The sequence below is a fragment of the Candoia aspera genome, chromosome 4 (genome assembly GCF_035149785.1).
Source record: "Candoia aspera isolate rCanAsp1 chromosome 4, rCanAsp1.hap2, whole genome shotgun sequence".
In the NCBI taxonomy this organism is placed as follows: Eukaryota; Metazoa; Chordata; class Lepidosauria; order Squamata; family Boidae; genus Candoia; species Candoia aspera.
Window position 1 is genome coordinate 99,570,001 of NC_086156.1, and position 12,264 is coordinate 99,582,264.

At 44.5% G+C, this 12,264-nt stretch overlaps 1 protein-coding gene across 1 annotated transcript; it reads right to left on the reverse strand.

Moving 5' to 3' along the window:
- Positions 1-1,921: 1,921 nt before the first annotated feature.
- LOC134495637 (suppressor of cytokine signaling 3-like) lies at positions 1,922-11,019 on the reverse strand. Its single transcript, XM_063301203.1, has 2 exons — positions 10,556-11,019; positions 1,922-2,740 (listed from the first exon to the last, which is right to left on the reverse strand). The coding sequence occupies exon 2, from the start codon at positions 2,688-2,690 to the stop codon at positions 2,076-2,078; it is 615 nt and encodes a 204-aa protein (XP_063157273.1). The 5' UTR covers positions 2,691-2,740; positions 10,556-11,019; the 3' UTR covers positions 1,922-2,075.
- Between the last annotated feature and the right edge of the window lie 1,245 nt (positions 11,020-12,264).

The following is a 12,264-nucleotide window of genomic DNA, read 5'->3' on the forward strand; positions in this document are numbered from 1 at the left end:
TACTGTAGTTCATGGCGTCAAGGGAATTATGAACGTAGGTGGTAACTTGAACATGGGCTTTCCTGCCTGTGCTCACCAAGCAATGAGAGCTCTGTGAATGGAGTGTTGGCTTCACACTTCCCAGATTGAGATGTTTATTTCTTACACAAAAGGGAATGAAATAGGAGAAGGAAGCAGAGATGAAGGTGGATGATGCAAACGAGCTGGGAGAAGAGGTAACAGGCCTGGCTGTTTGAGAATGTTAGGTGGGCACAGTTCCTTTCATATAGTGCTCTAGCCCCAACTCAACGATACACCCCAAGGTTCAGTTTCAGTGGGTTGGGTTCTTCCCTTTCACCTCATTCTTGTCTCTGTCTTGCCAAATTTAAACTGAACTGGGGAGAGGCCATTTCTGATTCTGATTTTGGTCATTGTTCCGTGCCCCCTCAATACCACTTCCCCTTACTTTGCTGTTCAGTCCCAAATGGAATTATTTCTGGAATGGGTGCGCACGCACACACTGGTCCTTTTCCTTCAAGATGTTATTGATAAGGTCTTCCAGATAAAAATAGTGCAAAAGTGAACAGTTAATCAGGCTCTGTCCCAAAGGTGGGTCTAGGGGCAGATAAACTTCGCTACTAACTTTATCCCTCCTAAGCATCTTCCTTATTTTCACTCAGGAAGCTGGAAAGCAAACTGGCCTCTGATAATGCATACTGTTAACCTGTTGTTGGAGAGGAATTGGCAGGGCTTCCCAGTAGGCTCCAGGAAGTGGTCTGGACTGCCAGGAAGAAACCATACATCTTCAACCCAAAAACAAAAGAATCAGTCAGTTTGCAGATGATCAAAGTTTATTTGAGAGCAGGTTTAAGTTCCTTAGAAACTTGAAATTTAGGACTAAGAAATGGATTGCTCTTAGAGGTGGAGTATCGTTGAACTGTGCTATCTTAATGACAGTTTTTGCAGAAAATGCACAAAATTGGCATCTGCAACAAAACACATTTACTATTATTTAAGGTGCTGCAAAGTTTTTTTTAAAATTTCTCCTAGGAATTGTCCCTTTGCTGTGAAGCCCTGTTTTCTCATAGACTGGTGTCTGTGTGCTTCACCTTTTGGTGGCCTATCTGTGTTTCCTAGGCTGTGTATAAAAACAAGTCACTGAACTTTTTTTTTCTCGTAACTGGTTTCTGAGTCAGCATTTCATTTCTTGAAAGCTGTCAAATTACAGTAATGACCTTTACTAACGGCGGTGACTGGAAGTGGAGGAGGGAGAGGTCAGGATCATACAGTGGTCAGTGAAAACGGAGGAGGGGAGGGCTGCTGTGGATTTGATGCAATGTGGCTTATTGCTGAAAATCTGTCAGTCTGGCCTTGGGATTATCTATATTCTATAGGAAGAAACTAAAGAACGCTCTTGATTGTAGATTCAAACATTCTCCTTGTTACTGATATCCACAGTCTTGTCCACCTGAGAGTTTATAGAGAAGGATGCACGATAGTTGCAACTAAATACGAACCCTAGCATTTTTAAAAGTTGAAATACTTTTGAGATGTACAGTAATTGATGATGTTACTACTGGGCAGTGTTGCTGTAGACCTCATAGATGCTCCTTGTGCAGGTAGCAGAGATCCTTCATTTGTCATGGAACCATTTCACACAAACCTGTGTACCTTTCAACAACTTTCAGCTGAAGATGAAGATGAAAATAGAATTGGAAGATGCTAGGGCAGCTCTGCCTGTAGATGGAATTCTGCTGTATTTCTACCTGCACACAAGCTTTTGAGACGTGGGAAGTGGTTAGCTTGAAAATGTGGAAGGGTAGGGATAGTCATATAGGATACCCATCCCCAGATCCTTCACTAAACTACTCTCCCCTATCCTTGTTTCAGGTGATTTTCAGCAGCTTTGGGGAGGCTAATTAAATAGCTCCGCAATAAAATAGTTGGCTTATTTGTCAGATGGTTTATTCCAAGAAAATAGTGGGGCATCAGCAAAACACTATCTACAACCAGCTCTGTTCCATCAGTTCTAACAAGGAAGGCCCCAACTCTGCACTCATTATAAGGTCTTGAAACTGGTGCCCCAGTTCTTCCTTTTAGCTGCAGATTGAGTTCAATAATGCCCGAGGGACTGGCAGCCCCTGCAGCTGAGCCCTGGTGTCACCTCTGCCCCGCACGCTGGCTCGCACAGCCCGCTGACACAGCTCCTGCAAGGTGGGCACCTTGCAGCGGAGTGGCTGTGAGAGGGCCAAAGGCACTGGGGGCTGACCCTCGCTCTCCAAGTAGCAGGGACCCCCTTCTACAGCCCCAAGGCAGAGATAATATTCAACTAACTGGACCACACAACTGAAGGCTGGGGGATGGCCAGCCCCTGGCAAGGCCTCCAGGTGGAAAGCTGAGTCCTGCTGCTGAATACGTAAGTTGGTGATGCCTGTCCTGGTGCGGACACTCAAGGTGAAGAGGTGATGGTGGTCGGAGGAATCTCTCACCAGGAAGACACCAGGAGGCTGGGAAGTCAAGAGTCGCTTGGCTTCAGCCCCTGACAGGCTGCCCCAGTAGAAGCCACTGGCCTCCAGTCGTTCCAATGCACTTTCCACCCGCTCAAACTCTCCACAGAAACTCTTGAAATGGTAGGAAGGGACAGCAGGGCCTGTCATGGCCACCACGACTGGTGCAGATGCCGGCGGGCAGCAGCAGCACAGGGGGACCATCGCGCCACCAATTGACTAGAGGACAGCTTGATCATTTACCGGAGCTGCATCTGAAAAGGAAGGTAAAGTCAATTCACGAGAAGCACATGAACACTTGTATCAAGAGTGCTCACCTGGTTTTGGCTGGAGGTAGACATTTGGTATTTGAATAGTAGGCAGAAAGAGGGCGTACAGTGAAAAAACGGGCCAAGATAGGGAGAAAGTGCAGTGAGTCCACTTCATGCATTTGATATTTTTCCCCTTTCGGAGAGAAGTAGTGTGGTGTAGTGGACAAGGACCAAGGAAATGGAGGTCCCAGCTCAAACTCCGCCATGGAACTCCACTAGCTGAGCTTGGGCCAGCAATGTCTCGTCAAACCTACTCCACAGAGTCTTTTTATGAAGATAAGGTAGAGGAGAGTACTGCTTACCTTACTTTAAGCTCCTAATTAAAGATAATGATATAAATGCAATGAACAAAAAGTGAAACATTTTTGGGATTAGAAGTTGGAGGTATTCTACGGCTGCACCTCAGTGTAGAGCTGGATGCAGCTTGGAAGCTAAAGGTGGCCCACCCTTGACCCACTCTTTTTTACATTTCAAACTTAAGGCTTTTCTCTTGATCTCAAATGCTTCATTGGCTGAGCTTAGAAAGCCACTTAAGCTTCAATATTTACATCAAATGGTTGTGGGGGTTGCGGGGGGGTTGACTCCAGGCCACTGCCTGAACACGAACCAGCAATTTTCTTGCTAGCATTTTTGAAAGTGGTTTGCCACTGCCTCCTTCCTAGGGCTGAGAGAGGAGGACTGGCCCAAGGTCTCCAGCTGGCTTTGTGCCTCAGGCGGGACTAGAACTGGTGTTCTCCGGTTTCTAGCCTGGCGTCTTTAACTGTTACACCAAACTGACTCTCAAATGGAGATTAGATCACCCACGGTATTTCTTTCTCAGTTCATGTATTTCTGACAAGGTGTACTTAAAAAATCTTAATAAGCCTTATCCAGCTCAGCAGGTTTAGCAAAATGTATTGGGAAAATAGCCAGGACTGCCTAAAGTAGCCAAGTTCCACACATTCTTAACACTTTATTGATACTTCATTGCATGGAGCTTGCCTACGCATGTCACACTACAAGGCACTTTATTTTTTGCAAAGAGCCTGAACTGAGTTGTCCAATTTAAGACTGGGATTAAAGAGTTATAGTCCCAAAATATGGAGTTCGACATTTTATGAGGAATTCTGGTTCTATTGAGCCTGGTGTTCAGGAAAAAGAATTACTGTAAGTAGGTAGAAATAAATTTCCACTTCTGATGGTAAAGAGTAGAGTCAAGAGATAGATTCCTTAGTCATTTTTGAAATGTCCTTTCAGTGTAAATATGAGACGAAGCAGCACAAAGCTGAATTGCCCATGTTCTCCCATATTCTTTGCCACAAATTATTTACAGTGTTTCCAGTAAAAATAGAAGGTAAAATACATGACCAAGGTTCCCAGGAGGAGCATGATGGATAAGAAATTCTTGATCTTGGTGCTTAAGGCCTGTATGCCAGCTGCTTCTGCCAGTTGAGCCTTTGGCATTAACCTTTTATGACTATAAGGACTAGGACTGGTTTGATTTGCTAATTCCATGTATTTTTATACTGTTGCCCCTACAGTCATATCTCAACGCTGTCCTTCTCAAGATGCAGATTCATTCCTGCAACAGAGCCAGACAGCCCTGCAAAATCCATAGAAGAGATGAGCCAAACTGTTAGCGGCTTAAATTGATTGATAAACTGGAGGAGCAATAGGTTCCCTTTGGAATGGTACTTCAGGGAAGCTATGAAGAACAGAGGGGTGGGTGAGTGTGGCTAAGTATCGTTCCCCCCACAGATCATATAAGAAAATATAAGAATTCTTGATGCAGCCTTGCAGCTTTGTTTTAGTTCTGGAATTCCCTTTTCCCCAAAACTGGTTACTTGTAGGGAGCAATTCAAGAGAAAGCGTTTGTGGACAATCTCTCTAACCAGAAGATCAGGCATGGAAGTCGGAGGATCCTGTTTGAAATTTTCCAGAATAACATTTCTCTGAAGCAGAAAGCAAAGCATGGAAGTGAATGTTATTCTAACGTCTGGTTTGAGTTGCTAGTTTTTCATTTGATGGCAGTTTTTAAGAAGACTCTCAGAAGTGGCCTCTTCCACTTGCAGTGTGAAATACTGCTAACGTTTGCTTCTCCTTTCCTTCTTTCTGCTACCAAGGCTGGATGCTTCTCTTGCTAAGAAACGAACCATGACAGCTTCCTTGTCTGATAAACTTAACTTGAAAAAGTGTTTAATCTCACCGTCGATCTCAGATACAAGATGGCTTTGAAACCATTACGTAACTCAGAACATGTTCAGGCCAGAGAAAGCAAGATTCTGTTTCATAATCTGAGGGCTTGTTGAAAGAGCTAACTGGTCCTTGAAGAGAAAAAGTCTAACTCAGCAACCACTGAAAGGCAGAACTGGGGGAGGGAGCCAGTCAAAGAATGGCAAAGATAACTAGCATGCAGCTTCAGGAACAAAGGCAAAGACCTTTCCAGTTGACTTCCATGTCTAATGACTGCCTAGCCAACACATCCACATTGCTTTCTTGACAATACCAAAATGGTTTGCCATGAGTTTCATCTAGGATGGAATGTTTTCTCAAATTCCCCATCTAGCCTATAGCCAGCCCTTGGTTTCCTAGCAGTCTTCCATCCGAGTACTAACCAGGTTCAATCCTGCTTAACTTTTTTCAAGATCAGCCGAGGTTACTAGCTGTGGTCACCTACAATGAAATGCAGTTTTGAGGGAGAGTCAATAGAAGTTCCTGCCAAATATCTTCAGGGAGCAAAAAATACACATTGTATGTTTAACTGAAGTCACCTTGCTTTCAAATTGTTGCCCTTATTGATTTGTAAGTAAGTACTCAGTCGCTTGGCATTCCCAACCTGGTGGCCTCCAGATGCATTGAGTTACTTCTCATCATTACAGGCCAGCTGGGAAAAATGGGAGGTGTAGTACAATGAATGTGGAGGCCACCAGATTGAGGAAGCCTACTCTAAGTCTTCATCCAGACCCTCTAAAAAGCTGCCTATTGAAGGTCATGGGAGTCTCAGTGGGTAGCAGCTAACTGGCTAACCTTATTTGGGCTTCAAAGCTAAGCAGGGTCAGTCGAGATCAGGATTTTGATGACAGTCTTCCAGGGAATATCGTGGCTGAAAGCTAGACCAGGAAGTGAAAACACCAAGAAACTGGCTAAAATCACCACTAAGCGTTGCCAAGAAAACTGAATGGCCACGGCCATGAAATCAACAGGAACTGCGCTTGACTTAGAGAAAATGTCTGGCCTTGGGCAATATATTGTCATGTTGTGTGTTATTGAACTTATTTCCTCTAAACATATTGATAAAAGTCATTGCAATAATGGAGAATCTAATAAATCGGGGTTGGGCTACTGGGTGATCACTGAGCTTGGCATTCTCCTTGTAGACATTTCATTACCTCACCCAACAACATCATCAGTGCTCTTTATTTATCCTGGAATAGTCTATAATTAATAAATTATTGATTATAATTAATAATAAATAGTATACCACCCTAAATTATTCCTCCTGAGTCTTTCTTCCATACCCGGATAGAAGGCTTTATCTGCACCACGCTCCAGACATTCTCACGTAACTAGTCAAGTAAACAAGGATTAGGCTTATCCCGTTGCTATCATATTTTCCTTAGTAAATCTTTGGCAAGAAGAATGTATGATAGATTAAAATTCTTTGTCTATTTGCCTACAAACAAAGATACCAACAAAGAAAGGAGTATGGTCAACTTCAGCTCTTAAACTAATCTCAGATTCATAAGAATAAAGGGGGGAAATCTTTGGAGGACTATACCACTAGAAAGCAGTAGGTTGAAGATGGCATATTTGACAGCTCATAATCATCAACTTCATCAATTTTTCCCTGCATTTAGAAATCTAGAGTCTCTTCAACTTTAGAAAAAGGTAAATCTACGGTTGTACTTACAACGGCTTTGAAGAAGATCGGAAGCCACTTCTTTATATCTTTTTTCTTTCTTTTCTATGTTTCTTCTACCTTTTTTTTTCTTTTTGCACTTATAGCTTTCTCTTTTATTTCTTCCCTTTGTCTTTTTTTCTTCTTACTCTATTTTAGTTTGCATTAATTTTTACTCTTGTTTTAAAAACTTTTAATAGCATTATATTATAAAAAAAAATCTAGAGTCTCTTCTCCTAACATTGGTGTTTTGAGGACACAGTCCTTTTCATGTGGGAAACAATTCCCTGTGGCTGCCTTGTAAAATCTCTGCCATAAAGATTTACCCTAAATAATTGTTCTAGAAAATTTCATTGCAATGCGCATGGGAGGTGCCCACATCAATTCCAGCATACATTAGTTGCCTCCAGAGAACCATGAAATGTTGTAGGCAAGACCACTAAGGAAGAAAGTTATGTACAGAGGAAGCATGGGGAGATTTTGCTTTTTAGGTGCCTTCAAGATTCCTGGCAATTGCCTAGGCAAAACCCTGTAGTTTTCTTGGCCACATTTCTTCGAAGTCTTTCCTATTGCTTCTTTCCTAGGCTGAGACTAGGTGCCCCAAAGTTCTTCAGGTGGCTTTGTGCCTAAGGCAGGACTAGAACTCACGGCCTTCCGATTTCTAACCCAGTGTTTCTCAACCTTGGCAACAGCAAGATGTGTGGACTTCAACTTCCAGAATTCCCCAGCCAGCATATGCTGGCTGGGGAATTCTGGGAGTTGAAGTCCACACATCTTAAAGTTGCCAAGGTTGAGAAGCACTGTTTTAACCACTACACCAAAAAATGAGCAGAGGATGTTACTGAAAACTGTAAAGCACTTAACATAAAACTATTTTTAAGTAATCTGTGAATAATACTTTACCGGGCAGAGAGTGAATTTAGCACAGTTCAAAATTCACAATCTCAGAGCAGTAAGATTCTAATATCTTGTTCACAGATTCCTCCGGAAAAATCCAAGGGAGTTACAGCTTTTGTGCAAATACTTTCCATGTGGTTTTTTTTTAATTATTTTTTTGGTTAAAAAAACAAAAACATCCCCTGAAGTAGCCTTCACAGGAAAATGTGGCATGTTTTAAGGGCAGTAGCATCTGAACTCAAACTTGTCAGCTTTAGGTCATTCCCAATCTGCATCCTAGAAGGAAACTGCTTAGCTTCCAGCAGGAGCAAAGAGAATGGAGCTCAGTCCAGTCGATACAACACATGGGATATGGATTCTCTGCTAGTCTCCACCCACTCCAATCCATCTCAACTGTCTCTCCCAGCTCCAAAATTCTCTCAATTACCCTTCCTCTGCTCAGATGAACAAATCCTGGACAGAAGTCAAGTACCTCCAGCATGGTTCAGTTGTGCAACAGAGAATAAGGGGGCTGAGTACATAAAAGACAGGTGGTCCTGCTTCAGTCCCTATCATCTCCATTTAGAAATGGACTGAGTAGCAAGTAGTAGGAAGCCAGAGCTGACATTAACGGGATAGATAAATCAATAGCTTGAACTGATGTACAAGCAATTACTGACAGTCCCTGTAGCCTGGAGCACCCCACCCTAAACAGAGACTCTTTCGCAGCGGTTCTCAACCTTGGCAACTTTAAGATGTGGACTTCAACTCCCAACTGAAGCAAGCTGGCTGGGGAATTCTGAGAATTGAAGTCCACACCTCGTAAAGTTGCCAAGGTTGAGAAACACTGTTCTTATGTCTCTAAATGAGTCGCTGTTCTTACCTGCCAATAATTCCAGGAGATATATCCTACTTTATCTTACATTTTGGATGTTAAGAGGAAATTTCCACCGTTTGAGATAGAATCACTAACTCCTCTTGAACAGAGTAGTCTTGTCCCCTTTTTGTATGAATCCATGCTAAACACCCACCCAATCACCTTTAGATCCACCTCATTTCTACATTAGGTGCAACTGGGTAATTCTTAAGTCAGAGAAGCTACAGTAGATACCTCCTTGTTGTTGAATCAAGATGAGTTTTGTGTAGCTAAGCATCTTCCCCAAACCCTACATCCCTCTGTGAACCTTTCTGGCACCTGAGCTCTTCCAAGTAACTTTACTCTAGGTCATCCCACACTTTCTTTTATAATGCTGATTCTCAGGGATGAGGTCAAAGCCACAATTCATGGACCTGTTAGGAGACTGAGTGATGGAGGAGGGTTACAGGAGTTGATTGGGCACCACATTGGGGAAAGCAGAAAAAGCAACACAACTACAGAACCATCTTCTCGGCTCAGTCTACCAAATCAACAAATTTATTAGTGTCCTTAAAGCATCCTGATTTAGATGTATGTCTCTATATGATGGGGGGAGGAACAGTTTTGTCGTTACAGAGGGTTTAATGCCCCCCAAAGAAAAGTAGAACATCATCCACTGAGAAAGAATTCTTAACCCACTTACGTTTCAGCAGAATGAGACTACAGTAGGAGTCATGCTTTTATGTTTCCACTTAATTATTTTAAACCCTGCTGTACTAGCTTGGACTGGACTGTGGCTCTAAACAAAAATTGCACACTTTTTCTGGGCCAAGGGCCATACGTGCTCTTTGAGCACATATTCCAAAAAACAGAATAGCATACCCAGCTGAATTTGCTTTCATTTCCTTTCTATTTAAATAGAGTTGATACGATTAATTCTCCAGTTCCATAGGAAATATTTTCTCCTTTTAGGCACATGTAAAATGACAGTTAAATAATAATTTGGGGAAAGGTTGAGGCAGGCACAAGTGACCCTCCACTTCAGATTGTGCTTCTCTGATATTATAGATAAATAAATAAATAAAGCAGCTTTCTCGACCATTTTTCTCACTTAGCCTGCAGCTGCCTGGGACAGAAACTGAGTACTTCTCCCTGCCAAATGATGTTCCACCAAATTCATGATTTTTACTGTTGGTTTCTATTCTTTTCTCATAACCGCAGATGGGAAATAGCATGAAATGGCACGAAGGAAGAGGAGGCTGCTAGTGAATATGTTATAGAGTAATGAAAATATATATTTACGTGTTCATAGAAATGGGGAAATCATGGCTGGTAAACAAAGCTTTATTACAGTTTTCATCTAGTGTTGGAAGAAAATACATTTGCATGAAATGTAAAATGTACATTCACAGGCATTTCCAGGAAGCCACAGAGGGGCCGCGATTCTTGGGCCAAAGGAAATAGATTGGCGCTGTTCTTCCATACTCCTCCTCCACTTCACTCCCCCCACCCCACCCCACCCCGTAAACTTCCACCTCTTTCTGTAAAATCCCACTGGTTTTTATTTCTCTCTCTCTCTCTCTCTCTCACACACACACACATACACAAAACACACACATCCCAGTATTGCTAGGTATGCATGCTGTTGGGTTTAAAAGTTGAGAGGATGTCAAGTACAGTAGGGTATATGAAAAGTTGGTTGCTTGCATTGTGACCCTCGAAATCTTAGAAAACAGCTTAAGCTTCGGCGGAGCTTGATATTTTGGGCATTCGAAAATGTTAATCTGAATTTTGCCAGATGCCTAATTCATACAGTATCTGATTTTTGAATTATTATTATTATTATTATTATTATTATCATGCAGCCTAAAGATGGTCTTCCATTCTCCCCCCCCCCCTCTAAAAAGTAAGCGCCAAAACCAGAGTGGGGCTTCCCGCCCTGATCTACCCACAAATAAGCTAGCGTCGAAAGAGTTCCCATACTCCGCGAGCGGCCCAAAGTGTCCAGGCACCGTCTCTTGCTTAAGGGTGCCCGGGACGGGTTTTTCTTGCCAACTTTCGCACCCTCCTCCCCCGGCTTGGAAAACAATGTCCCTCGCACTGGCTCGAAAAGCCCGCGGAGTTTCGCCGTCGCCGCTTCTAAACTTACCTTGGATGGCGAGGAAAGCAAAGAAGTGCCTGTCTTTCTCCGAGAAGAGGGAGAGCGCGGGAGAAGGGGGCAAGCAAATCGATTTAAAACACGGACTCCGCTTTGCAGGCTGGGCTACGGGAACCGAGCCCGGCGCGAACGCCCCTTTTCCCCATCTTTCAAGCGGCGGCGGCGGCGGCGGCAGCAGGATGGAGGTCGGGGAAGGCGCACCGCGCACCGGGATAGTCTCGGAGGGAGCTCGGACGGGTGAATTTTTCGCTCCCGGATCAGGACGCAGGAAGAGCAGAAAGAGGTGGAAGTTTACGGGGTGGGGTGGGGGGAGTGAAGTGGAGGAGGAGGAGTATGGAAGAACAGCGCCAATCTATTTCCTTTGGCCAAAGAATCGCGGCCCCTCTGTGGCTTCCTGGAAATGCGTGTGAATGTACGTGCGCGTTTCTGAAGCGAGAAGCGCCTTTCCCGTTAGCGGAGGAATCGGAGAAGGCGAGGGGGGGCGGGGAGTCCGGCGACTTCGAATACAATCTCAGTGTGTCGGCATGGGGGGGGAACCTTAAGGGGGGAGGGGGAAAGTGCAGAAGAGTTTGCAAGAATAGTTCGGCTGCTCGAATTGGATAGTGTGTGTGTGTGTGTGTGTGTGTTTAAAAAAGCTCCTAAGTACATTTCGCGGAGAGAGGCTGGTTGCCTCGAGCCTGTGTGTGGCTGGGGCGGGGGGAGCGTGGCCGAGTATTTATTTTTATGAATGGTCGCAACTTTCATTGGCCGCTGAGGGGTAGCTGGCAGGGCTCTGATTGGCAGGAAGTGGCTGTATAAACCCCAACACGCTCCCTCCCATCCCCCTCCCCTTTTGCTGCTGCTGCTTTTTTTTTTTTCCTCTGGGTGATTCCTGGAAGTGTGAGGACTGTTGGTAAGAAGGAGGGGAATGCGAGTTGGTTCCCGCCTCCGCCTATCTCTGCAGTGGAAGACGGGTTGGGTAAGGTGATCGGGCCTTTAGAGGGAGATCCCCCACTCGCCCGAAGCCGCGCACCTTCCCTTTTAACCCTCTAGGCGCGGGGGGGCGGGCGTGAAAAAGGTCGCGGAAGCGGCCAATTGCAAGCTGCCCTCTCTAGCCCCCCCGCCCCAATTCGTTCTTTCCGCCTAAATCTCCCGCTCTTGGAAAAGACATGAGAGCGAAGGGGGCGGGTTGCCTAGGTCTATATTGGGTGCGTGTGTGCATGTGTATGCGCGTGCATTTGTGTAACTCGTGCCCCCCTAGGCCGCGTTTGCACGGTGTGAATGCGGGCAGCTTGGATCGGTGAATAAAAGGAGCGCGTTGCGTGCGTGGCTTCTCCGTGGAGAGAGCTCCATTGATTGGAGCGGCTTTTCGGTTGGTAGGCGACTGCGCTGTAGAACTGAAAGTCCCCAATTCGGAGATCCGCCGCTTCCATGACATAACGGCCGGATTAACACAACAGGCTGAAGCCGGATTGCTTACGTGCCACAGCATGCCCAAAGAAATCAATCATGTTTTAACTTAATGGGATCGCCTGGTTCATAACCCGATGATCACCCCTTGAACTACTCTAGTGTGTTGTGCAAACTAATCATTAGGTAGCTTTTGACAAGCCATTTTCGTCTTAGCCTCCGTCTGCCCCATCTTGATGATACATTGATTTTCTACCCTGAAGATGCTGTAAGGATTAGGATAACGCTGTACATGAAGTGCTTTGAATATT

Excerpts from the sequence above, each read along its gene's own strand:
- LOC134495637 (XM_063301203.1), bottom strand. The coding sequence starts at position 2,690 with ATGGTCCCCCTGTGCTGCTGCTGCCCGCCGGCATCTGCACCAGTCGTG.